The 27,459-nt window shown below is 41.1% G+C and overlaps 2 protein-coding genes across 4 annotated transcripts in view; one reads left to right on the top strand and one right to left on the bottom strand.

The window, feature by feature from the left end:
- MANBAL (mannosidase beta like) overlaps positions 1-27,459 on the bottom strand; it is a 298,459-nt gene that overhangs the window by 127,350 nt on the left and 143,650 nt on the right. The gene's annotated exons all lie outside the window — the stretch shown is intronic.
- The window catches only part of MROH8 (maestro heat like repeat family member 8), a 60,104-nt gene that overhangs the window by 4,123 nt on the left and 28,522 nt on the right, over positions 1-27,459 (top strand). For all 3 annotated transcript variants that reach the window (XR_009248976.1, XM_058685533.1, XM_058685534.1), the window contains 7 exons: positions 2,298-2,443; positions 6,779-6,901; positions 13,416-13,495; positions 14,461-14,605; positions 20,900-20,995; positions 22,468-22,572; positions 26,940-27,075. Coding sequence is in view for 2 of the 3 variants with exons in the window: in XM_058685533.1 (XP_058541516.1) it covers positions 2,298-2,443; positions 6,779-6,901; positions 13,416-13,495; positions 14,461-14,605; positions 20,900-20,995; positions 22,468-22,572; positions 26,940-27,075 (831 nt within the window). In the remaining variant the exon portion in view is untranslated. The remainder of the gene's footprint in view (positions 1-2,297; positions 2,444-6,778; positions 6,902-13,415; positions 13,496-14,460; positions 14,606-20,899; positions 20,996-22,467; positions 22,573-26,939; positions 27,076-27,459) is intronic.

The following is a 27,459-nucleotide window of genomic DNA, read 5'->3' as shown; positions in this document are numbered from 1 at the left end:
AGGAGGAAAGGATATTTATTTATTTATTTATTTATTTATTTATTTATTTTATTTTATTTTTGGCAGGGACTTTTCAAGTCACATTGCTGGATAAGAGCCCTCAACTAGACTTTGACAATGAATTTGGTCCCTGCATTTAAGAGCTTGGAATATGGTTGGCAAAATGAGATAAAATATATTTGTGTAGACATATAGGAAACTGTGACAGGCAATCCTGCAGACTTGCACAGGGTCTAGGTGCTGGAAGGATTCTGATAAGAGAAAGATGGTTGTAGGTGGAAACTTGATGGGGCTACAGAATATCTATCTTTTATTCTACAAACATTCATTGAGTACCAGTGGCTGAGTATACAGTAATGAACGCGATTGACATGTTCCCTGTCCTCAAAGAATTTGCTGGAAAGGACCAAAAAAAGTAAACATATCAAATAAAGTATGAGCTGTAGTTCATACTCTAGAAGAATTATACAAAGGGCTGAGACAAAAAGTAAGGGAGATGGGAACCGATTTTAAGCCATGGTCGTCAGAGAACACCTATCTGAGATGGTGTGGTTCAAACCTGAAGGAGTCCTCCAGGATATGAAAGAACAACCCATGCAAGAAGTAGAGGAAGGAACATTCCAGGTGGATATAATAGCATGTGCATGAGACAGGAAAGACTATTTAGGAACTACATTTACTCATTTCTACACTCAATCAACAAATATTTATTGAACCCTACTATGCTATAAACGCTGATCCAGCTGCTGGAGATCTACTAGTGAACAGAACAGACTTATAAATAAATGACTGGAACTCAGTTTAATATGGATGATTGGGAGTGGGGATAGGGAACAAATAGAGGTTTTTTAGCAGCTAGGAGGATACTTAGTCAAAACGGGCAAAGAGAGGATTTAAGAAAGGCATCCTGGCACAGAGCCCTGAAAGATGAGTGGGGGCTAGCTAGGCAAACAGGGTAGGAAGTAGGGAAGGTGGGGAAGAAGGAGAAACATGCAGAGAGAAGGAAAGCCCATGCAAAGATGAGAGGTGAATGAGAACAGGGCTTCTAGTGCATGAGAAGAATGTGACAGTGAGCTGCAGGAATCTGCAGGAGAAGCTATAATTCAGGAGACCAAAAAGTGTACAGAAGAAGGGTGGTAGACACCCTCAGATGATGGGTTACATAAAGGGGGAAATAGTAAGACTGTTTCCCTGACAAGAATAAGAGATTTGGTTTAGGAAAATAGAGGAGGTAAGGATGCAAAGCAATACGAAGAGGGGAAGGATGCCACCATAATTGTCACTCAGCAAAGGAATAATATTTACCAACACTTCCTCGGTGCTAGCTCTGTATCAACCAAATGAGGTGGGCTCTATTATCATCCCCATTTTGGAAATGAAGAAATATGTCCAGAGAAAGTAAGATCGTACAAGGTCAGAATGCTAGAAAGAGGCAGAGCAAGGATCCAAGCCTAGGCAGACCTACTCCATAGCCTGTGCTCTTAATCAAAGTATATCCCAGGTCTGGAAGGAGAGACTTCAGACATTTACTGCAACCTGGTCCACTAGGGAGAGATCAACAAGGGGCTGCTACTATATTTTAAGCTCTTGTCACTACAGAGTCATAGACTTTTTTTTTTTTTTAATGTTTATATTTGAGAGAGAGAGACAGAGCATGAGCAGGGGAGGGGCAGAGAGAGAAGAAGGGGAGACACAGAATCCAAAGTAGGCTCGAGGCTCTGAGCTGCCAGCACAGAGCCCAATGCAGGGCTCAAACTCACAGACTGCGAGATCATGACCTGAGCCGAAGTCAGATGCTTAGCCGACTGAGCCACCCAGGCACCCCAGAGTCATAGACTTTTTAATAATATCTACTATTTAAATGCTTATTGGAGGCCACATACTGAGATAAGTCTTTTGTATTTATTACCTCACTTAATCCTCATAATAACCCTGTCTTACGGGTGAGGAAACTAAGGTTCCAAGAGGCAAACTAACTTGATAAAGATTATACAACTAATAAGTAGTAGAGCCAGGATTCAAATTAGTCTCAAACTGAGATATAAAGTCTGTGCTCTTAACCACTCTGTCATAGCTCACACTTAAAGGTTTTTGTAGCTTAGGAGGCCCTTAAAGAATGTTGAATTTGTAATTGAGAAAATTGAGACTCAGCAGAAGGGACTTAGTCAAGGTTGCAGAGCAGATAGTAAAGGTGAGACCAGGACATGCCTAACCTGATGTCCAGTGGCTCTCCCCACTAGACTGTATAACTTTACGTAGTATGGAGGCATCACCTGCTGTGTTCGTTTTGGTATTAGACTCGGACATCTCTGACATCGCTGGACTCCCTCAGGAATCGCTCACAGATAGCTTCAGATACCTGACCCAACAAGGCCCCCTCAGTGAGCCCATTGTTGAGAGGCTGATCCAGTCTATCCAGGAGTTTTTTAATGGTGACCTACAGGTATGTGCAAGCAGTCTTACCTAGTTATCCAACTTATTCCTCCATTTTAACAAATATTTTAAACATTTGTTAACATGCAAATATAACTGATGTTCTAGACTATAAAACTTATTTATGATTATATTTTGATAATATACGTATATACATTTATAAATTGTATTTATACTTATGTTTATAAAAACTATAAAATTCCTATTAAAGGAAGAAAATAAAAATAAAAGTCTTTACAAATCCCACTCTCCTAAGATAACTAATGTTAACGTTTTAGTGTATTTATTTTCAGTCTTTTTCTTCAACACGTATAAATGCATGTAATTAGGCGTGCCTGGGTGGCTCAGTTGGTTAAGCATCCAGCTTTGGCTCGGGACATGATCTTGCGGTTCATGGGTTCAAGCCCCGTGTCAGGCTCTGTGCTGACAGCTCAGAGCCTGGAGCCTGCTTCAGATTCTGTGTCTCCCCCTCTCTCTGCCCCTCCCTTGCTCGTGCTCTGTCTCTTTCTCTCTCCCGCAAAAATGAATAAAACATAAAAAAAAATAAAATAAAAAATTATTTTTAAAATGCATGTAATTATAGAAAAATAAACATCAGAGATGGTGGGAGGAAAAAAGTTTTCTAGGTCAATAGCTATAGATCTATATTTTCCTACTTAGCACAGTATTCTGTTGTCCAGGCAAAACATTCTATTCATTAGTTTATTCTGTGAGAGCACATAACAGAAGAATTTATCTTAACCTTGGGCATTTCTTTTTTTTTAATTTTTTTTTCTAACATTTATTTATTTTTGAGACAGAGAGAGAGAGAGCATGAACAGGGGAGGGTCAGAGGAAGAGGGAGACACAGAATCTGAAACAGGCTCCAGGCTCCGAGCTGTCAGCACAGAGCCTGACGCGGGGCTCGAACCCACAGACCGCGAGATTATGACCTGAGCCGAAGTCGGATGCTTAACCGACTGAGCCACCCAGGCGCCCCAACCTTGGGCATTTCTGAGGAAGGACACCTTGAGCTCAGATCTGAGGAATGACTAGGAGAAACTAGGAGAAGTTAGAATTGGAGGAAGTATTCCAGAAATAGGACATGGTATGTTTAACAACCTTGAGGCAGAAAGGAGAAGAGCATGTTTTATGAACTGAGAGAAGCCTGGTATGTTTAAGTGACAGTATCGAAAGTGTCTGTCATTTGTCAACAGACACTTAGGTTGTTTCCATATCATGGCTGTTGTGAATAAGGCTGCGGTCAACCTGGGAGTGCAGAGGTCTCTTTGAGATCCAGATTTCATTTTCCTTGAATATATATATGCAGATGTTTTGGTTTGTAAAAATTATTCAAGCTTTACATTTCCTTTATGTATAATGCTAATTAAAAATTTTTTAGGGGCGCCTGGGTGGCTCAGTTGGTTAAGTGTCCGACTTCGGCTCAGGTTATGATCTCACAGTTTGTGGGTTCAAGCCCCACGTCAGGCCTCTGTGCTGACCACTCAGAGCCTGGAGCCTGCTTTGGATGCTGTGTCTCCCTCTCTGTCTCTGCCCGGATGCTGTGTCTCCCTCTCTCTCTCTGCCCCTCCTCTGCTCACACTCCATCTCTCTCTCTCTCTCTCTCTCAAAAATAAATAACATTAAAAAAAATTTTTTTTAAACACTTAAAGCCAGAATGTTGGTCTTCACTTTTTTTTTTTTTAACGTTTATTTATTTTTGAGAGAGAAAGAGAGAGGGAGGGAGACAAAGCAGGCTCCAGGCTCTGAGCTGTCGGCACAGAGCCCGATGCAGGGCTTGAACTCACAAACGGTAAGATCATGACCTGAGCTAAAGTCGGACACTAAACCGACAGAGCCACTCAGGCACCCCTGTTGGTCTTCACTTTTGACTTAAACTGTTCTTTACACTTCATGGCAGCAGAGCTTTATATAAAGCATTTCTTTGTAATTAATATAGGGATTGCATTGCTGCAGTGAATTGAAAAAAAAAGAAAATCCATTCCCTGCCTTGATCTGAACCCACAACCAGGCAGGAAAATAGATGAATAAGAAGATAGTTTTGTCAGAGTACCACAAATACCATGATAGCATGGTATGAATTTGAAGAGGTTAGCCGGGGTCACACTGGGAGAGCCTTGACCTCCATGGGTTCTACTGAAAGATACTTGATAGGGAGTTACCGGATCAAATCTGCACTTAATAAAGATGAATCTGGTGATGGCTAGGGAAATAGATTGGAGGGGAGCAAACTGGAGCAGGGAAACTCAGTGTTGGATTGTTGTACTAATCTAGATGAGAAAGAATTAGGCCATGAAGTGAGCTTCTGGCTGTATGTATTGCTACTCGCTGTCCAGCGAGCTTATACCAGTTTATACTATCTCTAGCCCAGTAGAGAAAGATTAGAAGAAATTCTCTCAAGATTGTGAAATTATTGGTATCTTTTACTATCTTCTTTATACTTTATTTTTCAAGGTTTCTGTGATAGATACTACTTTTATAACCAGGAAAAGAATAATACAAAAGATTTTTATTCTTCAAATAATGACTTGTTTTTTTTAAAAATATTTACTTCTTTTGAGAGAGATAGAGAGCATGCATGCATGTGGAAGCAGGGGGTCAGGGGGTGTGGAGGGGCAGAGAGAGAGAATCCCAAGCAGCCTCCTCACTGTCAGCACAGAGCCCCATTTAGGGTCTGTCTCATGGACAGTGAGATCATGGCCTGTGCCAGTATCAAGAATTGAAGGCTCGGGGCGCCTGGGTGGCTCAGTCCGTTAAGCGTCTGACTTTGGCTCAGGTCATGATCTTACTGCTTGTGAGTTCGAGCCCCACGTCGGGCTCTATACTGACAGCTTACAGCTTGGAGCCTGCAGCCTGCTTCGGATTCTGTCTCCATCTCTCTGCCCCTCTCCAGCTTGTGCTCTGTCTCTCTCTCTCTCTCTCTCTCTCAAATATTAAAAAAAAAAAGAGTTGAAGGCTCAACCTACTGATCCACCCAGGCTCCCAAGATCTTGCATTTTAATAGGAACCCTTAAAGTCTCAAAATAATCTTTAATGGCATGAAGAGAGCTAGAAGTGGGGCACCTGAGTGGCTTAGTTGTTTGAGTGTCTGACTCTTAATATAGACTCAGGTCATGATCCTGCGTCATGGGTTTGACACCCACATCAGGCTGCATACTGAGCCTGGAGCCTGCTTAAGATTCTCTCTCTCTCTCTCTGTCTCTCCCCCTTTCCCTTTCTGCCTCTCTCCCCAGCTCATGGTCTCTCTCTCTCTCTCTCTCTCTCAAATAAAAACTAAAAAAAAGAGAGAGCGAGAGCTGGAAGTAACAGCATCAAAGGTCACATTTAGAAAGTTTAATCAGTTAATCAGTATACGGACAGGGTGGGTAGGTGGGGAAGCAAAGACTAAAGGTGGGGAGAGCCATCATGGAGCAGTTAGTAATTTAGCATTTAATCTAGCTGAGAGGGAAAACTAAATCGTAAACCCAAGCAGGACCAGCAGATGAGGAACTTCATTCCCCTGTAATTTATTCATTACTTATAATAAAAGACTGATGCTAGAATTAATGAGATGTCAGATGTTTGAAACATTACAGGAAACTTCCCCAATGCCCTCTACAGGGGTGCCTGGGTGGCTCAGTTAGTTAAGCATCTAATTCTTTATTTTTTTAACGTTTTTTTTTTATTTATTTATTTTTGGGACAGAGAGAGACAGAGCATGAACGGGGGAGGGGCAGAGAGAGGGAGACACAGAATCGGAAACAGGCTCCAGGCTCTGAGCCATCAGCCCAGAGCCCGACGCGGGGCTCGAACTCACGGACCGCGAGATCGTGACCTGGCTGAAGTCGGACGCTTAACCGACTGCGCCACCCAGGCGCCCCAGCATCTAATTCTTGATTTCTGCTCAGGTCATAATCTCGTGGTTTGTGAGTTTGAGCCCTGCATCAAGCCCCACACTGATGGTGCAGAGCCTGTTTGAGATTCTCTCTTTCCCTCTCTCTCTGCCCCTCCCACATGTGCTCTCCCTGTCTCTCAAAATAAATAAATAAACATTTTTTAAAAGCCCTCTACAGGGGCGCCTGGGTGGCTCAGTCGGTTAAGCGGCCGACTTCAGCCCAGGTCATGATCTCACGGTCTGTGAGTTCGAGCCCCGCGTCGGGCTCTGTGCTGACGGCTCAGAGCCTGGAGCCTGTTTCAGATTCTGTGTCTCCCTCTCTCTCTGCTCCTCCCCTGTTCACGCTCTGTCTCTCTCTGTCTCAAAAATAAATAAACGTTAAAAAAAAAATTAAAAAAAAAAAGCCCTCTACAATTATCAAATGAGATTATAATATGTAATTGTGTTTTGGTCATTTTTCCACAAATTCAGAGTGAACTTGAGAAGCTGACATTCCTAAGATCTTTGTCTTCTCTCAGCCGAGCTTTACCTTATGATGAAACCATAGGAGCATTCATCCACAGCCACATAGAGGACATTGTGCATATCCTAAATGTAAGTATTGTGACCTTATCACAAATTATCAGGACCACACAGAATCAGTGACTTGACTAACAAATGTTTTAGTGGCTTTGTATACATTATCAAATCCCTTGGCCTCTTTCATATCAATATCTGTGCATGGAGGAGAAATACTCAGGAATATCCACAAATATAATTACCCTTGAAAACCAACTAAAAGATGAGTAGAAAGGAAAGGAACAACATTTAAAATTCTCAGAAAGGACAGCACTGCATTCTCGTTAATCACGCTATAGTTGTGAGGCAAACTCTATAATCAGATGCCTAAGTTCAAGTGCCAGCCCTGCCTCTTTCTAGCTGTGTGACCTTTGGGAAGCTATTTAACTTCTCAGCAACTCAGTTTCCTCATCTATAAAATAAGAATAGCTGTATACTTCACAGAGCTATTGAGAGTACCAAATAAGAAATAAATGTAAGTCATGTAGCATGATACCTAACACATATTTTACATTTGAGAAACATGGTTGTATTCGTTTTACTGTTGTATTTGTACTTAACTCCAGCCACACTCAGCCACATTCATTTATTGACTTATTGAGTGCCTCATAATTCCAGGCAGTGTCGGGGAATTGAGGCTACAAAGATAAGACATGAGTCCTGTTCCTAAAGCCAAGCAAGGTATAATCAAGTGTCTTGGGGACTGTGACAAAAGTTTTAAAAAGTATAGTATGAGTATGGAGGAGTTAGTGAATGGTCGATTCCATGTCAAAAGTTCCAGAAGGGCTTTACAAAGGAGGTGATGCACTTACGCAAGTGTTTAACTTTCTGATGCTTTACTTTTCTCATCTATGAAATATCCCCTTCAGTTTCTCTGAAGCCTAAAATTCTGAATCTGAGATTTCTCACACACTCCAGGAAAATGAGTAGTTTGTTTTTTTTCCAACCCACAAATCTATAAGGCTAATTAGACTGATGATTAGTTTTCAGAATTGAAGGCTAACCAGATAACAGGTTTGTTAAGCAGTAGACAGTTATCAAGGATCTTCTGTATTTAGAACACTGTGGTACTTTAACGAAGTATACAAATTTCCTGGAAGTGTTCATCTTTGCCCTCCAAGAGTTTACAGTCCATTTGGAAGGGACCACACTTCATAAATAGGTTGAGAACTATTCCAACTAATACATCAAGAAGAGTAAAATGATATTAATGCAGATTTAAGAATGAATACAGTTTCCTACTCGGCTTCACTCCATAGGAAGAGGGTGATAGGCAGCCACAGGACCCAAAAAAAATGTCACAATTCCAGAATCTCACTTCTACAAGAATGGGCAGCAGTGGGTTGCCACATTTTCAACGTTTTTTATTTATTTTGGGGACAGAGAGAGACAGAGCATGAACGGGGGAGGGGCAGAGAGAGAGGGAGACACAGAATCGGAAACAGGCTCCAGGCTCCGAGCCATCGGCCCAGAGCCCGACGCGGGGCTCGAACTCACGGACCGCGAGATCGCGACCTGGCTGAAGTCGGCCGCTTAACCGACTGCGCCACCCAGGCGCCCCGGGTTGCCACATTTTCAACCAGCCAGCTCAGAAGATCCACAGATGCAAGTCACAAACAGCAAAAGTACACTGAATTTCCCCATCCCGTGCATCTAGATCTGTCCTGCCAGTAGTAAAATACCCACTGTCAGGTATCAACCAAAATTTGAGCTAAGAAGGGGTATAACCTAGAATTAAAGGTAGTTGGTGTCCATGAGAGAATTGCATGGATCATTGCATCACTGGACAAGTCTACAAATTCCCTGAAAGTCCATGTGCAGGGAATAAAAGAGTACAGCTCCCAAAAACGAAGAAGAGAGGTACCTAAGAGGAGAGGCACTTCTGCTGAGTAACCTACAGGGAGGGGAAATCCATTATAAAGAAGAATTGTAAGGCATTTGCCAGTCTTCTAATGACCCATGCCAATGCATGCCTCCTCAGTATTTAAATAAAAAGAACCAAAGAAGCTATGAACAGAATATGGAAAGGATGGGGGAAAAGATCTATTATGATACTCCACGAAAGAAGATTTATAAATAAGCATATGAAAAGACATTCCCTCACTGTGACTAGGGAAAAGCAAATTAAAACCACAGTGAGATTCAACTATACACCCACTAGAACATTAAATACTGACCATATGACCCGGCAGTTCCACTCCTAGGTAAAATGAAGCACGTGCCCAAACAAAAACATGTACACAAATGTTCATAGAAGTTCAATTCGTAATAGCTAAACCCTGGAAACAAATGTCCATCAACAGATGAATGGATAAACACATTATGGTATATCCTTACAATGGAATACTATACAGCAATAAAAAAGAACAAACTATTGATACATGCTACAACTTGAATGAATCTCAAAATAATCATGCTGTGTGAAAGAAGCCAGAAAAAGAAGATCTATGTCATATGATTCCATTTATATAAAATTCTAGAAAATGCAAACTTATGTAAGGTGACATCAGATCAGTGGTTACCTGAAAATAGGAGTAGAGTGGGGAGAAACAGGAGTGAGAAGTTCCAAAGTAAAAACTTTAGGGAGTGATCCATATGTTCATTGTCTTCTTTTTTTTTGGTTTATTTTTATTATTTTGAGAGAGAGAGAGCAAGCCTGGGAGGGGCAGAGAGAGAGGGAGACAGAATCCCAAGCAGGCTCTGTGCCATCAGTGCAGAGCCTGATGGGGGGCTCAGACTCACAAGCCGTGAGATCATGACCTGAGCCAAAGTTAAGAGTTGGATGCTTAACCGACTGGGCCACCCATACACCCCCATATGTTTATTATCTTGATTGTGGTGATGGTGTTTCATGGATGTACACATAAGTCAAAATCATCAAACTATACACTTAAATATGTATTGTTTATTGTATGTCTATTATCTCAAAGTCAAAAAAGCTGTAAAAATTCTGTTGAGAACTTTAATAGAAAAGAAAAAATGCAATGGCAACTGGGATGTAGAGAAATGATAAGATTGGGCCTCTGGGTGGCTAGTTGGTTAAGCACTCAACTTCGGCTCAGGTCATGATCTCACAGTTCACGAGTTCAAGCCCTACATCAGGCTCTGTGCTGACAGCTCAGAGCCTGGAGCCTGCTTCGGATTCTGTGTCTCCCTCTCTCTCTGCCCCTCCCACTTGCACTCTGTCTCTCCAAAAAATAAAAATTTAAAAAATTTTTTAATAAATAAAAAAAAATGATAAGATTGATATGAAATTAATCCAGATAGAGCTTCTGATTAAGCTTGAAGGATGTGATGGATAGGGTAGACAGAAGGGACCAGTGCGTAGGGGCTTTGACTGGCAAATTACTACGTAGCTCTGTCCAGGCCAGGGTTCTAGAAATAAGCAGAATAGCAGTGGGGGTGCTTTTTAGATGCTGTTGGTGGCCAACAGCAGACACAGGCACTAAGACCTACTCTACTGGAATTTTAATGGAGGCAGACCTGTCCTTAGTGCCTCTTACTTCTCCTCTGCCTGCTAGGGGCTCTACCCTAATTCTGTACCTGGGGTCCTCCACAAAACCCAGCTACTATTTTGTTGTTTGGTAAATAAAGGTACACTTAGTATTGAACAGGCACTGTATTTACTTGAGCAGCAAGGCAGGCAATGGATGAGAATGATGTGTCAGAAGACTGTTCAGTTGTATGGGTAATAAATGCTGAAGGATTTCAGAGGATGGGCAGTTCATAGTAGACTGAACTAATATGAAAAGACTGTCCATTTGTGCCAGTGAGAGTTTGAGCTCCCTGAAACAGAATGGTGGAGAAGAAAGAGAGCTATTTTAGGATTTAGAAGACATAATTCTAGTTCCAGTTCTGTCAAGCACAACCCATGTGATCTTAGACAAATCATTTAGCTTCTCTGAACCTCTAGCTCCACCTGAAAAATGGAGACAGTAATATCTGTCTGGCTTTCGTTAAGGCCTTTGAGACAAACTCTGTCATTTTGTTAAGACTTGTTAAGATTCTTGTTGGAGAAAACAATACAAATCAACTCTGGCTCACTTAAAAGAAAAAACAAAAACAGCATGCTGGGATATCTCTCTTAGACTCTGAGGAAGAGGTTTAACAATCAAGCCTCCAGAAGAGCATGTTCCAGGACAACTCCTGGGGTCTCAAAGGCAGGGGTTGCTCTCCAGTGACTATGACTCAAACCTCTAGCAGCTCTCAATCTGTGTCTGTCATTCTCAAATTCCAGATTCTGGGGGGCGCTTGGATGGCTCAGTCTTGGGTTCAGTGTCTGACTTCGGCTCAGGTCATGATCTTGCATTTCATGGGTTCAAGCCCCACATCGGGCTCTGTGCTGATTGCCCAGAGCCTGGAGCCTGCTTCAGATTCTGTGTTTCCCTCTCTCTCTGCCCCTCCCCAGCTTGCGCTCCCTCTCTCTCTCTCTCTCTCTCTATCTCTCTCTCCTTCTCTCTGAAAAATAAATAAACTTTAAAAAAATTAAAATTCCAGATTCTGGGAGAGGGAATCCAATTGGCTCAGACTGGGTCTGTTCTCCACTCCTTCATCAATTAGGTATGTTTGGGGGCAGCATCATATAGTAATGACATGATTTCTGGGCATCCCTGTCTGTGTATTAGAGGCAGTTCCCAGAGAAAGAATGATTGCTGTGCTCTGGATAGTCACCCAAGAGGTTTCTACTACACAAATACTTTACAAACAAAAAATAGCCTCTCACTTCTGAATTCCCCATAGTGGTTAGCATAATTGTGAACAAATAATAAGACTTTCATACCCAACTGATTGTAAAAAGGGATTGTAGGCCTGGTGGTGTAGTTAAGAGGCGCTGCCTTCATCCAGTGTGAGGGGTGTGGCTGCAGGAATGGAGAATCAGATATTGTGCAGAACAGGCAGCGGCTATCATCATGATTGATTGGATGTGGGAAATGAATAAAGCAGAAAAAGAAATAATGTCTTTTATGAGCCCTGGGAAAGAGCACCATTGATAACAATGGAATGCTGGGAAGGTGTGTCCTTTGAGGGGAAAGAAAATGAACTCACTTTTAAACACCAAGTTTTCAGGTCATAGCAGTGATCTTAGTGGTGATGCCCTTGAGATAACTAAATGTGGGCAAGGAGAGCCCTGGGGGGCTGAAGGCAGAGTCTTATGCTTTGTCCCTTCTAGACTATAAAGCCATAAAATTAAGTGAACTCCTTGAGGAAATAAGGAAGAGAATCAGGCCACCAGCAAAATCTGACCAGCGTTGGAAAGTGAGAAGAGAAAGGGAAAAGTTGGGAAGGGGCGAGAAAGAGAACACAGTAATATTTATTGAGCACTGCCTCCTGAACACTATTCTAAGTTCCCGGTGAGGCTTTTTGGTGGCAGGTAAGAGAAATCCACTCGAGGCAGCTGAAACACAAAAGGGGAGATTTGTTCTTAGTTCTGAGAACTGAGTGCTCCCAGAGTTCACATACTCAGAACTTTCTCTCCATCTCTTATCTTTGCTCCTTTGCATACATTTTCATTTCTGTCTCTCCCCCTCACCTCTCTTCCCCAAATTCTCCCTCTCTGTTACCCTGTTCATAGGGCACAGTGTTCCCAAATTTAAAATTTTCTCCTCTTAATAGGCCAGCTACACTGAGATTGAAGCTCGTGGTCTCAATTCCAGAGTGCTGAGACAAAGAATCTAATTGACCTTAGTGTGTACTCCTTTCTGGATAAGCTGGGGTTAGTGGGACAGGACGACTTAGCAGAAACATGGCTGTGAGGTACCCATTCCTATGACCCAGTTTCCAAAGAGTCTGGCTAGACAATCCAACAAGGCTTCCAGTACAACTATTTACATTTGCTATTTATATCAGCTCCTGAGACGAATCTCTATACAGATAAGGAAAGTCAGGCCCAGAGAAGTTAATACATTCAGGGTCCCACAAGGAGTGGGTGGCAGAGCCAGTGCCCAAACCCAGCTGCTGTCTAGCTCCTAACATCTCTGTTTTTATTTCTCGGTCACTCTGCAGATACTTCCAACAAAGCAAGGCAGCTTTCCCTCTGCCAATGTGGACTTTGGAAAGCTAGTCCTTTTCTAGGACAGCCAACATAATAATATTAGGCACTATAGCAGAGTGCTGTTTAGTAGAAACAGGGGTTCAGATGCCTCAGCTGGAAATAATCACAAGTAATAAAAATGACGAATAACAGACACTAACAGTTATCAAGGGCTACTAAGTATTATGAACTAGCTCCTTTAGTATCCACAACCACCCTGTGATGGCAAATAGTACTGTTACCACCTCATTTTACAGATGAGGAAACTGAGATACAGGAGGTTAAATAACTTGTGTCAGCTCAAATGGCTAGTAAGAGGCAGAGCCAGGCCTCAGGCTCTGGCTCCAGACAATAATCTTCTAGCCTGGCCACTGTCCTGCTGCCAGTCCTGTGGAACGAAGGAGCAGGGCCCCATGAAGTTCCTGCTGTTGTTCTTGCAGGCCATCTACATCTCTGATCATCTGGCCCAAGGACTTGGCACATTCTTGACTCTTTAAAGTTCTTTCCCTCTCGTTGCAGATGCTGGTAGAAGAGGAGCTTCTGCATTCTGTCTTCAGCCCTGTGCACCAGGAGGTCTTTGTCACCACTGCTGACCTCAGGTGATACCCATATGCCCCCGCCCACTACACATGCCCCAGTTTGTCATTCAGGGTCAATACCAGAGCCAACTGACATGTTCCATATTTTGAACTTTTGCAAACAGTTTATGTAGGGAAGGGGAAGCCAGATCCATGTTGTGTGTGTGTGTGTGTAAGAAATTTGATTTCATATATGCTACCGTCCATATCTGAAAGACCTTATTGGAACCTCTCTGGAGTTCAGTTTTGTCCAAAGTATATTCATTGGAAAGTTACTCTCATTTATGTTTCATGACAGTACAGTTCCATAGTCCAAGAAATTTGGAGGGGCCTGCTGTTTGTCTTTCTTGGAGATTTGTATGGCATACTAACTTATTAACGATCCCAAGAAATCCTGTAAAGTTTTTTTCATATTTATTTTTTATATATCTGGAGAGAGCACAAGCAGGGGAGGGGGGCAGAGGGAAAGAGAGAGAATCTTAAGCATGCTCCACACTCAGCACAGAGCCTGATGCAGGACTTGATCCCACGACCCTGGTATTATGACCTGAGCTGAAATCAGGAGTCAACCAACTGAGCCACTCACTCACCCCTGTAGTTGAAAAGTATTTTTGAACTTGGCTCAACCCACCATTCTCCAAACTAATAAATGTTCAGCAGTACACCCTTTGGCAAGTTGTGGTTTACTACGTTAGACTGTAGCAGGCTTTTCTCCATGGTCGAACTGGAAAAACCCTGGAAGGATGTCACTCCAGTAACCTCTTGGGAAGGCGGGGAGGGAGAGGGGAGAAGGATGGAGCCTCTGAGCCCTGAAACTCTTCCTCTAACCTTATATGAGATTTGTCTAAACAGGCTAACAAGCACACCATTTGTCTCTTCCATCAGAATGATACACCAGTTGGCCCACCCTTTCCTCTTGGGTCCCTGCTTATCAATGTCAAATCAGATTCTTCCCAGCTCACTACTCCCAAACTGTCTTTTTTTAGTTACCAAGATGTCCATTTGCTACTTGGCTCTGAAGATCGAGCTGACTTTTTCAGTCTTCTCACAAAAAGTATAATCACTCTGCCCCCTGTAAAGACTCTTACCCAGCTGGAGGAAATCGTGCCAAGTGGATCCTACAACACAGAGGTAGTAACTCATGCTTTGCTTTAATAACGTGCCATCCACAGCGTCAGCTGATCATGGCCTTTGATAGTGCATTTGATTTTTTGGAACCAGCCAAAAATCATTTAAGCCAAATCTGGTGAATAAAATGGGGAGTTAAGTTAAATAGCTTTTTTTTTTTCCTCTTTGTCTTCTTTCTTTCTTTCTTTCTTTCTTTCTTTCTTTCTTTCTTTCTCTCTTGGCTTTTGACTTTGAAGTAGGTGGGAATGGTCCATATACTTGGCAGATATTTAGGATTATCATGTGCTAAGTATCATGAGAGGCAACAGAAATACAACACTACACTCTCTAATCTGGGGAGCTTACATCCCAGTGCAGAGATACAGACCACTGATAAATATCATATCTGGTGGTAGTAAAGTGCTATGAAAAAAATAAAACAGGGAAAGAGGAGGATAAAGAGTAGTGTGATTGGGAGGCACAGGGGCTTTTTTACGTAGGTGGTTAGGGCAAGTCTTCCTGATGAAGGGACTGTTGAAAAGATGGTATGAATATCTCTGGAGGGGAAGCTTTCAGGCAGAGAGGGAAAAAAAATGCAAAGGCCTTGATTTTCATCTGCAGCTAGTAAACTGGTTGGTAAAGCGGTTGCCAAAGGGGACTTAAGTCCCCTTTGTTTCAAGATGTCAGAAGGAAGGAGCACCTGGCTGGCTCAGTCTGTAGAGCAGGGGACTCTTGATCTCAGGGTCATGAGTTCAAGCCCCATGTTTGGAGTAGAGATCACTTTTAAAAAAATGCAAGATGTCAGAAAAAGTCACAAGTCACACTTTAAAACTATTTTGATGACCCTAATTTCCCAACTGTAGTTAGAATCGGTTAACTGTGTTCCCAATAAGGCTGAAATGTCTATTTAAAATTAATATATTGTACATGGAACATTCTCCAGAATAGATCACATACTGGGACACAAATCAGCCCTCAACAAGTACAAAAAGATCGAGATCATACCTTGCATATTTCCAGACCCCAATGCTGTGAAACTTGAAATCAACCACAAGAAAAATTTGGAAAGACCATAAATACTTGGAGATTAAAGAATATCCTACTAAAGAATGAATGGGTTAACCAAGAAATTAAAGAGGAAATTAGAAAGTACATGGAGCCCAATGAAAATGAAAACACGAGAGCCCAAAACCTCTGGGATGCAGAAGGCAGTCATAAGAGAGAAGTAGATAGCAACCCAGGCATTCCTAAAGAAGGAAGAAAGGTCTCAAATACAGAACCTAACCTTAAAGAGCTAGAAAAAGAACAGCAAAGAAAGCCCCAAACCAGCAGAAGATGGGAAATAATAAAGATCAGAGCAGAAATCAATGATACCAAAATCAAAAAACAGTAGAACAGATCAATGAAACCAGGAGCTGGTTCTTTGAAAGAATTAACAAAGTTGATAAACCCCTAGCCAGATTGATCAAAAAGAAAAAGGAGCGGCGCCTGGGTGGCGCAGTCGGTTAAGCGTCCGACTTCAGCCAGGTCACGATCTCACGGTCCTTGAGTTCGAGCCCCGCATCAGGCTCTGGGCTGATGGCTCAGAGCCTGGAGCCTGTTTCTGATTCTGTGTCTCCCTCTCTCTCTGTCCCTCCCCCGTTCATCCTCTGTCTCTCTCTGTCCCAAAAATAAATAAACGTTGAAAAAAAAAAATTAAAAAAAAAAAAAAGAAAAGAAAAAGGAAAGGACCCAAATAAATAAAATCACAAATGAAAGAAGAGAGATCACAACCAACATTGAAGAAATATAAACAATAATAAGATAATTTTATGAGAAATTATATGCCAATAAATGGGCAATCTGGAAGAAATGGACTAATTCCTAGAAACCTATAAATTACCAAAACAAACAGGAAGAAATAGAAAATTTGAACAGACCCATAACCAGTAAGGAAATTGTATCAGTAATAAAAAAATCTCCCAACAAACAAAAGTCCAGGGTTGGATGGCTTTCCAGAGGAATTCTACCAAACATTTAAAGAAGAGTTAACACCTATTCTTTTGAAGCTATTCCAAAGAATAGAAATGGAAAGAAAATTTCCAAACTCATTTTATGAGGCCAGCATTACCTTGATTCCAAAACCAAAGACCCCAATAAAAAGGAGAACTACAGACCAATTTCTCTGATGAAACTGGATGCATAAATTCTCAACAAGATACTAGCCAACTGGATCTAATAATACATTAAAAGAATATTTCACCATGATCAAGTGACATTTATTCCTGGGATGCCGGGCTGGTTCAAAATCTGCAAATCAATCAATATTATACCTTATATTAATTTAAAAAAAGGATAAGAACTACCTGGTCCTGTCATAGATGCAGAGAAAGAATTTGACAAAATACAGTGTCCTTTTTGATAAAAAAAAAACCCTCAAGAAAAGGATATATGGATCTTATATATGATATAAGGATCATACCTCAAGATCATGAAAGCCATATATGAAAGACCCACTGCTAATATTATCCTCAATGGGGAAAAACTGAGAGCTTTCCCCTAAGGTCAGGAACATGATAAGGATGTCCAGTCTCAGCACTGTTATTCAACATATATTGGAAGTCCTAGCCTCAGCAATCAGACAACATAAAGAGATAAAAGGCATCCAAATCGGCAAGGAGGAAGTCAAACTTTCACTCTTTGCAGACAACATGATACTGTGTGGAAATCCCAAAAGATTTCACCAAAAACCTTCTAGAACTAATCCATGAATTCAGTAAAGTCGCAGAATATAAAATCAATGTACAGAAGTCGGTTGCATTTCTATACACCAATAATGAAGCAGCAGAAAGAGAAATCAAGGAATTGATCCCATTTACAATTGCACCAAAACCCATAAAATACATAGAAATAAACCTAACCAAAGAGGTGAAAAATCTATACACTGAAAACTATAGAAAGCTTATGAAAGAAATTGAAGAGGACACAAAACAATGGATAAACATTCCATGCTCATGGATTGGAAGAAAAAATATTGTTAAACTGTTGATACTACCCAAAGCAATCTACATATTCAATGCAATCGCTATCAAAATAACACCAGCATTCTTTACAGAGCCAGAACAAAGAATCCTAAAATTTTTATGGAACCAGAAAAGACCCTGAGTAGCCAAAGTGATCCTGAAAAAGAAAACCAAAGCCGGAGGCATCACAATTCCAGACTTCAAACTGTATTAAAAAGCTGTAATCATCAAGACAGTATGGTACTAGCACAAAAACAGACACATAAATCAATGGAACAGAATAGAGAACCCAGAATGGACCTACAAACTTACGGCCAATTGATCTGTGACAAAGCAGGAAAGAATATCCAATGGAAAAAAGACAGTCTCTCCAGCAAATGGTGTTGGGAAAACTGGACAGCAACATGAAAAACCTGGACCTGGACCACTTTCTTACAACATACACAAAAATAAACTCAAAATGGATGAAAGACCTAAATGTAAGACAGGAAGCCATCAAAATCCTAGAGGAGAAAAAATAGGCAACAACCTCTTTGACCTCAGCCAAAGCAATGTCTGTCTTACTTGACATGTCTCTAGATGCAAGGGAAACAAAAACAAAACTATTGGGACCTTATCAAGATAAAAAGCTTCTGCACAGCGAAGGAAACAATCAGCAAAACTAAAAGGCAACAGATGGAATGGGAGAAGATATTTGCAAATGACATATCAGATAAAGGATTAGTATCCAAAATCTATAAAGAACTTATCAAAATCAACATCCCAAAAACAAATACTCCAGTGAAGAAATGGGCAAAAGACATGTTTTCCAAGGAAGACATCTAGATGACTAACAGACACATGAAAAAATGCTCAACATCACTCATTATCAGGGAAATACAAATCAAAACCACAGTGAGATACCACCTCACACCTGTCAGAATGGCTAAAATTAACTCAGGCAACAATAGATGTTGGTGAGGATGTGGAGAAAGAGGAACCCTTTTGCCCTGCTGTGGGAATGCAAACTGGTGCAGCCACTCTGGAAAACAGTATGGAGGCTCCTCAAAAAATTAAAAATAGACAACTACCCTACAACCCAGCAATTGCACTACTAGGTATTTATCCAAAGTTTACAGGAGTGCTGATTTGAAGGGGCACATGCACCCCAATGTTTATAGCAACACTATCGACAATAGCCAAAGTATGGAAAGACCCCAAATGTCCATTGACTGATGAATGGATAAAGAAGATGTGGTGTGTGTGTGTGTGTGTGTGTGTGCGTATAAATATATATATATATATATATATATATATATATATATATATATAAAACATACATTTTATATATAAATATATAGGTGTATGTGTATATATATATATATATACACACATACATATATATGTATGTATAATATGCATTGTATACACACACACACACACACAGTGGAATGTTACTCGGCAATCAAAAAGAATGAAATCTTGGGGTGCCTGGGTGGCTCAGTTGGTTAAGTGTCAACTTCGGCTCAGGTCATGATTTCATGGTTCGTGGGTTCAAGTGCCATGTCAGGCTCTGTGCTGGAAGCTGCGAGCCTGGGGCCTGCTTCGGATTCTGTGTCTTCCTCTCTCTCTGCCCCTCTCCTGCTGTGCTCTGTCTCTCTCTGTCTCTCAAAAATAAATAAATGTTAAAAAAATTTTAAATAATGAAATCTTGCCATTTGCAATAACGTGGATGGAACTAGAATGTATTATGCTAAGCGAAATAAGTCAGAGAAAGACAGATATCATATGACTTCACTCATGTGGAATTTAAGATACAAAACAGATGAACATAAGGGAAGAGGAGCAAAAATAATATAAAAACACAGAGGGAAACAAACCATAAGAGACTTTTAAATATAGAGAACAAACTGAGGGCTGCTGGCTGGGTGTTGGGTAGGGGGAAGGGCTAAAGGGGTGAGGGGCATTAAGGAGGGCACTTGTTGGGATGAGCACTGAGTGTTTAGTGATGAATAACTAAATTCTATTCCTGAAATCATTATTACACTATATGTTAACTATGATGTGATGTAAAAAAAATAATAATAAAAAAAGAAAATAAATAAAGTGAATATATGATTTCACCTCAGCTCACAAACTGCCTACCAGTACTTTTACATTGGTTCTGTGCCTTTACTCAAAGATAATGGAGCCTTAAAAGTGTACATTGTAGTTGATGGGAATGCAAATGGGTGCAGCCATTCTGGAAGACAGTATGAAGGCTCCTTAAGAAGTTAAAAATAAAACTACCCTACAGGGCACCTGGCTGGCTCAGTTGGAAGAGCATGTGACTCTTGATCCCAAGCCCCATGTTGGGTAAAGAGATTGCTTAAAAATAAAAACATTAAAAAAAAATAGACCTATCCTATGATCCAGCAATTGCACTTCTAGGTATTTACCCAAAGGATACAAAAATAGAGTTTCAAAGGGATACATACACCCTGATGTTTATAGCAGCACTATCACCAATAGCCAAATTATGGAAGGAGCCCAAATGTTCATAGACTGACAGATGGATAAAGAAGATGTGGTGTATCTACACACACACACACACACACACACACACACACCACACAATGGAATATTACTCAGCCATAAAAAAGAATGTAATCTTGCCATTTACAAAGATGTGGATGGAGTTAGAGAGAATTATGCTAAGTGAAATAAGTTAGAGAAAAACAAATACCATATGATTTCACTCATATGTGGAATTTAAGGAACAAAACAAATGAACATGGGAGGGAAGGAAAAGAGATGAAAACCAAGAAACCGGCTTTTTAAAAAAAAAATAAGTGTTTATATTTATTTTTAAGAAAGAGAATGCAAGCTGGGGAGGGACAGAGAGAGGGAGAGAGAGAATCCCAAGCAGACTCCATGCTGTCAGCACAGAGCCCAATGTAAGGCTTGAACTCATGAACCGTGAGATCATGACCTGAAGTCAAGAATTGGATGCCCAAACAACTGAGCCACCCAGGCCCCCCAAGAAATAGATTCTTAACTATAGAATCTATAGTTTCTGGCAGTGTTACTGGCAGAGGGGGGGCTGGGCTAGATGGGTGATGGGCATTAAGCAGGGCACTTGTTGGGGTGAGCACTGGGTGTTGTATGGAAGTGATGAATCACTAAATTTACACCTGAAACTAATATTAAACTCTGTTAACTAACAGGAATTGAAATAAAAACTTGGAAAGAAAAATAAAAGTAAACTTCTATATAGAAGCAAAAAAAGTATAGTGTTGGGGAACTTCATGGCGGGGGTGTGGCGGGGGGGGACATCACTGATCCTATGCCTTTTCAGTCTCTCTACAGGCAGACACTTCAGGCATTCTCTGAGATGCTCCAGAGTTTGGTAGTAAAAGACCCACATTTGGAAAATCTCGACACCATTTTTAAGGTAAATAGGATATCAGAGAGAAGGGGAAACTATTTTTATTAACTGGTGAAAGTGGCAGACAAAAATGTGAAAGGATTAAGTTTTAAGAGATAGCATAATAGTTAGGAGTATCAGCTATAGGGGCGCCTGGGTGACTCAGTCGGTTAAGCATCTGACTCTTGATATCGGCTCAGGTCACGATCTCACAGTTTGTTTGATTAAGCCTTGCATTGGGCTCTGTGCTGACAGCATGGAGCTTGCTTGGGATTCTCTCTTGCTCCCTCTCTGCCCCTCCCCTGCTTGTGTTCACCTCCCCCCCCCCCCCCGCCACTCTCAAAAACAAACATAAAAAAAATTAAAAAGAGTATCAGCTATCAGTGTTTAGTCAGACTTGGGTTCAAATTCTGACTCTGTGCCATTCAGTGGTTATAAATTCAGCAGAAATGAGCCTTCTCAGAGTCTCATTACTTTTAAATTGAAATAGTAATTACAGTGAGTATTGAATAAATGGCCTTCAATATGTGATTTAAAAGGTTGCTATAATTATTCCTTAAATTACTATTGCTTACTACCATAGCGATGTTTCAGTCAGTGACCAGAGAACAGAGTGAGCCTCGTGAATGAGTAAATAGGTGCCTAGCAGGCAGGATTCAAGGTCATTGATAACGCCCTGTCCTCACCTGTACCCATTCCAGCGTATGCCATTCCATCATTAGGAATTTGCTCATTGGAATGCATTCACTGCAGTTCAAGTATCTGCTCCTCTTGCCCCTTATTAAAATGCAGATATCCCAGAAAGGAATAGCCCTTTAAGCTATTAGGAATCATCTGTGCCTAAGTGCAGATGGACATTTATCTTTGCCACAACTGACCTTCACCTTATTTCTCCTTCCTCTTATATTTGTAAATCAGCACTCCAGCCATATTGGCTTTCTCTCCTTTATCCAGTTGTGTCTTGTACTTTCCTATGTTGGCAGCTTTATCCAAGCTGTTTCTTCTACCTAAAATGCCACTTTTTTTTTTTTTTTTTTTTTTTTGCCACATGGGACCATGAAATGTAACCTTTATGAAGTTCCTAATTATGAATGTTTTCTTCTCTGGGAATCCTTCCCTGACTGTTACAAGCAGATGCAATTTCTCATCCTCAGAGTTCTTTAATACCACAGCCTGGATTTGCTTTCCTTCCGAAGAGATTTCAGAAGGCTAGAAACACAGGAGAATAGGATAAATAATGGAAGAAAGTGGGATGAAGGGGAAAATAAGTCTAGAAAATAAGCCTCTGTAGAAGCCAGCCCATCTGATCCCAGGTCTTTATGCCTTGTTTGCCTTTGCACCACTTTCATTTACAACCCTAACTGATCATTTAGGAAGACCTTTTCAGATACAGTGGTGACATGCAGAAATTCTCTCTCCGTATTTTCTTCTAAACAGAATAAAGATGTTATCCCAAATCATTCTGGTAAACCATTTAGTCTCCCTCTATTTTTTCACAGCAAATGGACCCCTGGTTACAATCAACCAAAGACCATGAGCGGGAACGGGCCACAGTCAGCATGGCTGAAGTTCTAAAGTGCTCATCCAGACATCTCAGCTTGAAGGTAAGCAGCCCTCCAGTCACACAGGAAGAAGGATGCATAGCCACCCTACTACTGCCTATTTCCCCTCCTATGTATGGCTTCCCAAACTGATGACTTCTTGGTGCTCCATGTATAATACCATAGCACTTAGCATTATTCACGTATCTGCCCCTCTAAAATTTGAGCGGTTTGAGGCCAGGTACCACGTTTATTAATTTCGCATCCCTGTTGCTTAACACAAGAGCTAGAACATAACAACATAGCAAATATTTTTGGGTAAGTGAGTAAATAAATGTAACAGTGGCCTAGACTCTGTGCAGTGTCATATTTGAATTAATAGAGTCAAACAGCAAATGTGAGTAAATCAACTTTTTTGAGGGTGGGGGGAGTGGCAGAATCTTAAGAAGCCTTCATGCCCAGCGCTGAGCCGATGCAGGGCTCAGTCCCATGACCTGAGCCGAAATCAGAGTCAGACACTTAACTGACTGAGCTACTCAGGAGCCCCTAAATATCTCCCAGCATCCTACAGAAGAAGGTTCTGTGGCACCTCTTTTTAAATCCTCTCATTTGTCTCTTTCACTCACTCACTTCTCAGCTCTGAATGCTTTCCCATAACTCCTGAAAAGAGTTCATCAAAACTAAGATCCTCTTTCCAGGATCTATTCCTTTTTTAATCTGTGAATCTTTTTGCTCTTTCCTAGTAGATCTTCCAGGCACTAGAGCTTCTGTCTCCAGCCATCATTTCTCCAATCTAATTGGAAGAGAAGTTAGTGAGGAATGCTAGGTCCTAATGCTAGATTTTTTTCGTAGAGATTTTGTCTTTGGTATAAATATTCTAACAGCCATGCTTATTAAAAGGACAGCATTCCATTAACTTTTTTATTTCTCACATTGGAAATAAATCCAAGCTTTCCACCTCCTTATTGAAGTAAGTTCAGTCCCTCAAACTATGCTACTTCCTTTTTTCTCTCAGGTCAATGCAGCCATCACTGACTACCCTACTATTCTGTCATCACGTTGGTCTTCTTTCTACATGCTTCAACCTCTAATTTTGGCTGCAGATTAAAGAAGAGTTTCAGGGACACCTGGGTGGCTCAGCTGGCTGAGCATCTGACTTCAGCTCAGGTCTTGATCTCACGGTTCATGGGTTCAAACCCCACATCAGGCTCTGTGCTGACAGCTCAGAACCTGGAGCCTGCTTCAGATTGTGTGCCTCCCCCTGTCTCTGCCCCTCCCCTGCTCGTATCCTGTCTCTGTTTGTCTCAAAAATGAATAAAACATTAAAAAAATTCTTAAGAAGAGTTTCAAATGATCTCTTATATATAATCTTTCTATAGGCCCTGGAGATCATCCTTAGTGTTTTCTTCCTAGGGAGAAGTGGCAATACAAGGTTGCTAAATATAGGTGCCATTGGAGTCTGTGAACATCCAGGAAGCTATAGGCAGAATTTTGTGCAGTGGAGTCTTCTAGAGTTTCCTGAGGAAGGCCCATAGCTTTTCTTAAACCAACTTTATTGAGTTATAGTCATCCAGACATAACAATTGTATTTATTCCTTCTGAAAACATTTGCTGCATGAATGTGATGGATTGGGGGCTTCCACTTTAGTTCCTTCTAGTTATCTACATGTAGCCAGAGTTATTATCTTGAAACCCATGTCACTCTTTTGATCCAGTGATTTCCAGCTGTTCCTAGAATACAAGGTCTTATACAATCCAACTCCTACCTGTCCCCTTGCATTCGCTGACTTACTTTGGCCACACTGGCCTCCTTTATATTCCTTACCATATAAAGTCCTTCCTGCCTCATGGCCTTTGCACTTACTACTTCCCTCTGCTTGGAATGACTTTCCCCAACTCTTCACATAGCTAACTCCTTCTCATTCTTTAGTGCTTAGAGTCAAATGTTTCCACCTCAAAAAGGCCTTTGCTTACAAATAGATATATACTTATGCTCTGTCTTATCACTCTCTTTCCTTCTTAGGGCTTCTTAAGATCAGAGATTATCTTGTTTGATTGTTTCTTTATTGATTTACTATCTTTTTCTCTCTTAGAGAATGTAAATTCCATCAGTTATTATGCTTGTCTTATTCACTACAGCATCCCCAGTGCCTAACACAGAATATGCCACACAGTAAATGCTTAATTAAATATGCACTGAATAATAAGTGTGAATCAGCTCTTGTCCCTTCTCTGTTCAAAACTCTCCAATGACTGTGGCGTCTGGGTGGCTCAGTCAGTTGAGCAGCTGATTCAACTCAGGTCATGATCTTGCAGTTCGTGAGTTTGAGCCCCACACTGGACTCTGTGCTGACAGTTCAGGGCCTGGAGTCTGCTTCAGATTCTGTGTGTCTCTCTCTGCCCCTCCCCTGCTTGCATTCTCTCTCTCTCTCTCTCTCTCTCTCTCTCTCTCTGTCTTCAGCACAGAGTCCAATGCAGGGCTCGAACTCGCGAACCACGAGATCATGACCTGAGCCAAAGTCGGATGCTTAACCGACTCAGCCACCCAGGCGCCCCTCTCTCAAAAATAAATAAGCATTAAAACTCCCAATGGCTTACCATCTTACACAGAAAAAAAAAGTCAAAATTCTTACAGTGTTTTCTAAGTTGCTATACCCTATACCTAATCTACCTCCTATTTCTTTTGTTTTTTAACTTGTTTACTTTGCTCCAGTCTACCTAACCTGTTTGTTCCTCTGAAACACGAAACACACTCCTTTCCCTTTGCACTTGCTATTCTTTCCACCAGGAGCGCTTTTCTCCCAGATATCTACATGGCTGCATCCTTCATTTCAACGTGAGTGAGGTCTTCCCTGATAATCCTAAAATAGCAATTCCTGTCCTTTTTTGTGTATTTTTCTTCATCATAGCATTTATCACCATTTAACACGTAACAAATGTTACTTCTTGGTCAAAGTCGGTTAAGCAACCAACTCTTGATCTCAGCTCAGGTCTTGATGTCAGGGTCATGAGTTCAAGCCCCACACTGGGTTCATGCTGAGCGTGAAGACTACTCAAAAAAAAATTTACTTCTTTGCTATTTTATGTTCTTCCAACTAGAATATCATCTCCATGAACAGGATATTGTCTTTCGTTCACAGCTTGTATTGCCAGTGCCAGTTACAGTGCCTTAGCCCTAAGTGTCATCCTCATAACCAGTCCCTGGTTCATATGTACACTCAGGATTTGTTGATTGGGTGAATGAAGGTTCTATCAGTGAATGAAAGACATTACATGGCTGTGTGTATGTGTTGCTGTGTTGACTGTAAATAGGTGAAACAGGCTGTTGTTCGCAATATCTCAGTCCATTTCTCTAAAGAGCCACGTAAGGAATTTCTCTCTGCTTCAGTCCTAAGAACAGTTGTGCTTCCTCTGCATGGGTATTTGCTTCTTATCTTCTAGGCAATGTGAATCATATTATGTGGGACATTGTACGTACTTCCACATTAGCCCTGAGAAAGTTCAGAACCTAGCTCTGTGTCCTGCCTTGAGCAAATGATTATGCATTCTGCATGCAACCAAATTCTTCACATTTATCTTTTCTACCTTCATTTTTTAATGTCTTTTTTAATTTACTTTTTTAAACTTTTTTATAATTTCCTTTTTTCACTATTTTAAATTGTATTTCTTTTTCTGGTATGGTTTTTTCCAGCTACCTTTTTTCCCATAATAAGGTAAAATATCAATAAATACATTCTTTAGTTTTATTAAATAGTGCACCTCAACTTTGCATCCAACTTTTTCACTTAGCAGACTAGTACATTTTCCCACCTTACTATAAATTCCTAGGCTACTTGACTCCTAATGGCTGTATTCCTAAAGTGGTTATACCATAGTTCTCTTTACTATTGGACAATTATTTCCAGTATGTCTTTAAAAATAGTACTAATGGGGCGCCTGGGTGGCTCAGTCGGTTAGGCGGCCGACTTCGGCTCAGGTCACGATCTCGCGGTCCGTGAGTTCGAGCCCCGCGTCGGGCTCTGTGCTGACAGCTCGGAGCCCGGAGCCTGTTTCGGATTCTGTGTCTCCCTCTCTCTCTGCCCCTCCCCTGTTCATGCTCTGTCTCTCTCTGTCTCAAAAATAAATAAATGTTAAAAAAAAATTAAAAAAAAAAAATAAAAATAGTACTAGAATGAACACCTGTAGATATAAAGCTTTTTCATTCTTCAGACTGCTGACTTAGGTTAGAATTTGTCCTATTTAATACCACCTGATGGACATAGTGTATCCACACATGTTCCGTGTTTACCCTAAAGAGATCTAAGGGCTGCATGTGACTCTTGCACTTTCCTGAGCAGAGGGTGGAAGTAGAATTACTTTTCAGTAACTCGAATCTAAGGCATCAAATGCACCCGTATGCTAATGGTATTTTTCTTTTTCTTCCTAACTAGCTTCCACTACAATTCCAAAGGCTTGGGCGCCTGGTGGCTCTGATGGCACTACTGTGTGGGGACCCAGTGAAAGAGGTAGCTGAGGAGGCTGCAGAGGGCACGCACTACCTACTGCATATCACGCTGCGGCTGAAGCGTAAGGCACTGCTGATGGCAGCCAGTTCTCCTTGTGCCCTCATTCCCTATATTCTAGAAAGACTTTTTATGGTAGTTTTCAAAGAGAAAGGCACATAGTCCACAAGCATAGATGAACCAACCTTGACTTGATAACCTGAATCAGAACCCTGGATGATCCATTAGTGTCAGCCATCTGCATGGCCATGGAGTTTTATAGCTAAACACGTAGCCTCATGTACAAACTAAAGTTTGTTTGTTAAAGTAAGTTAGTTTGGTCAGAAGTGGAAGTTCTGCCATCATCTGGGCCTTCATTATTATTTATTTATCCCATAAACGTTTTCTGAGCGCTTACTTAGGATCTAATGGCAACCAGAACACAAGTGGTCCAATCCTTGTATAACAC

The sequence above is a fragment of the Neofelis nebulosa genome, chromosome 9 (genome assembly GCF_028018385.1).
Source record: "Neofelis nebulosa isolate mNeoNeb1 chromosome 9, mNeoNeb1.pri, whole genome shotgun sequence".
Lineage (NCBI taxonomy): Eukaryota > Metazoa > Chordata > Mammalia > Carnivora > Felidae > Neofelis > Neofelis nebulosa.
Note: the sequence above shows the minus strand (reverse complement) of the source record. Positions and strands in the feature narration are given on the sequence as shown.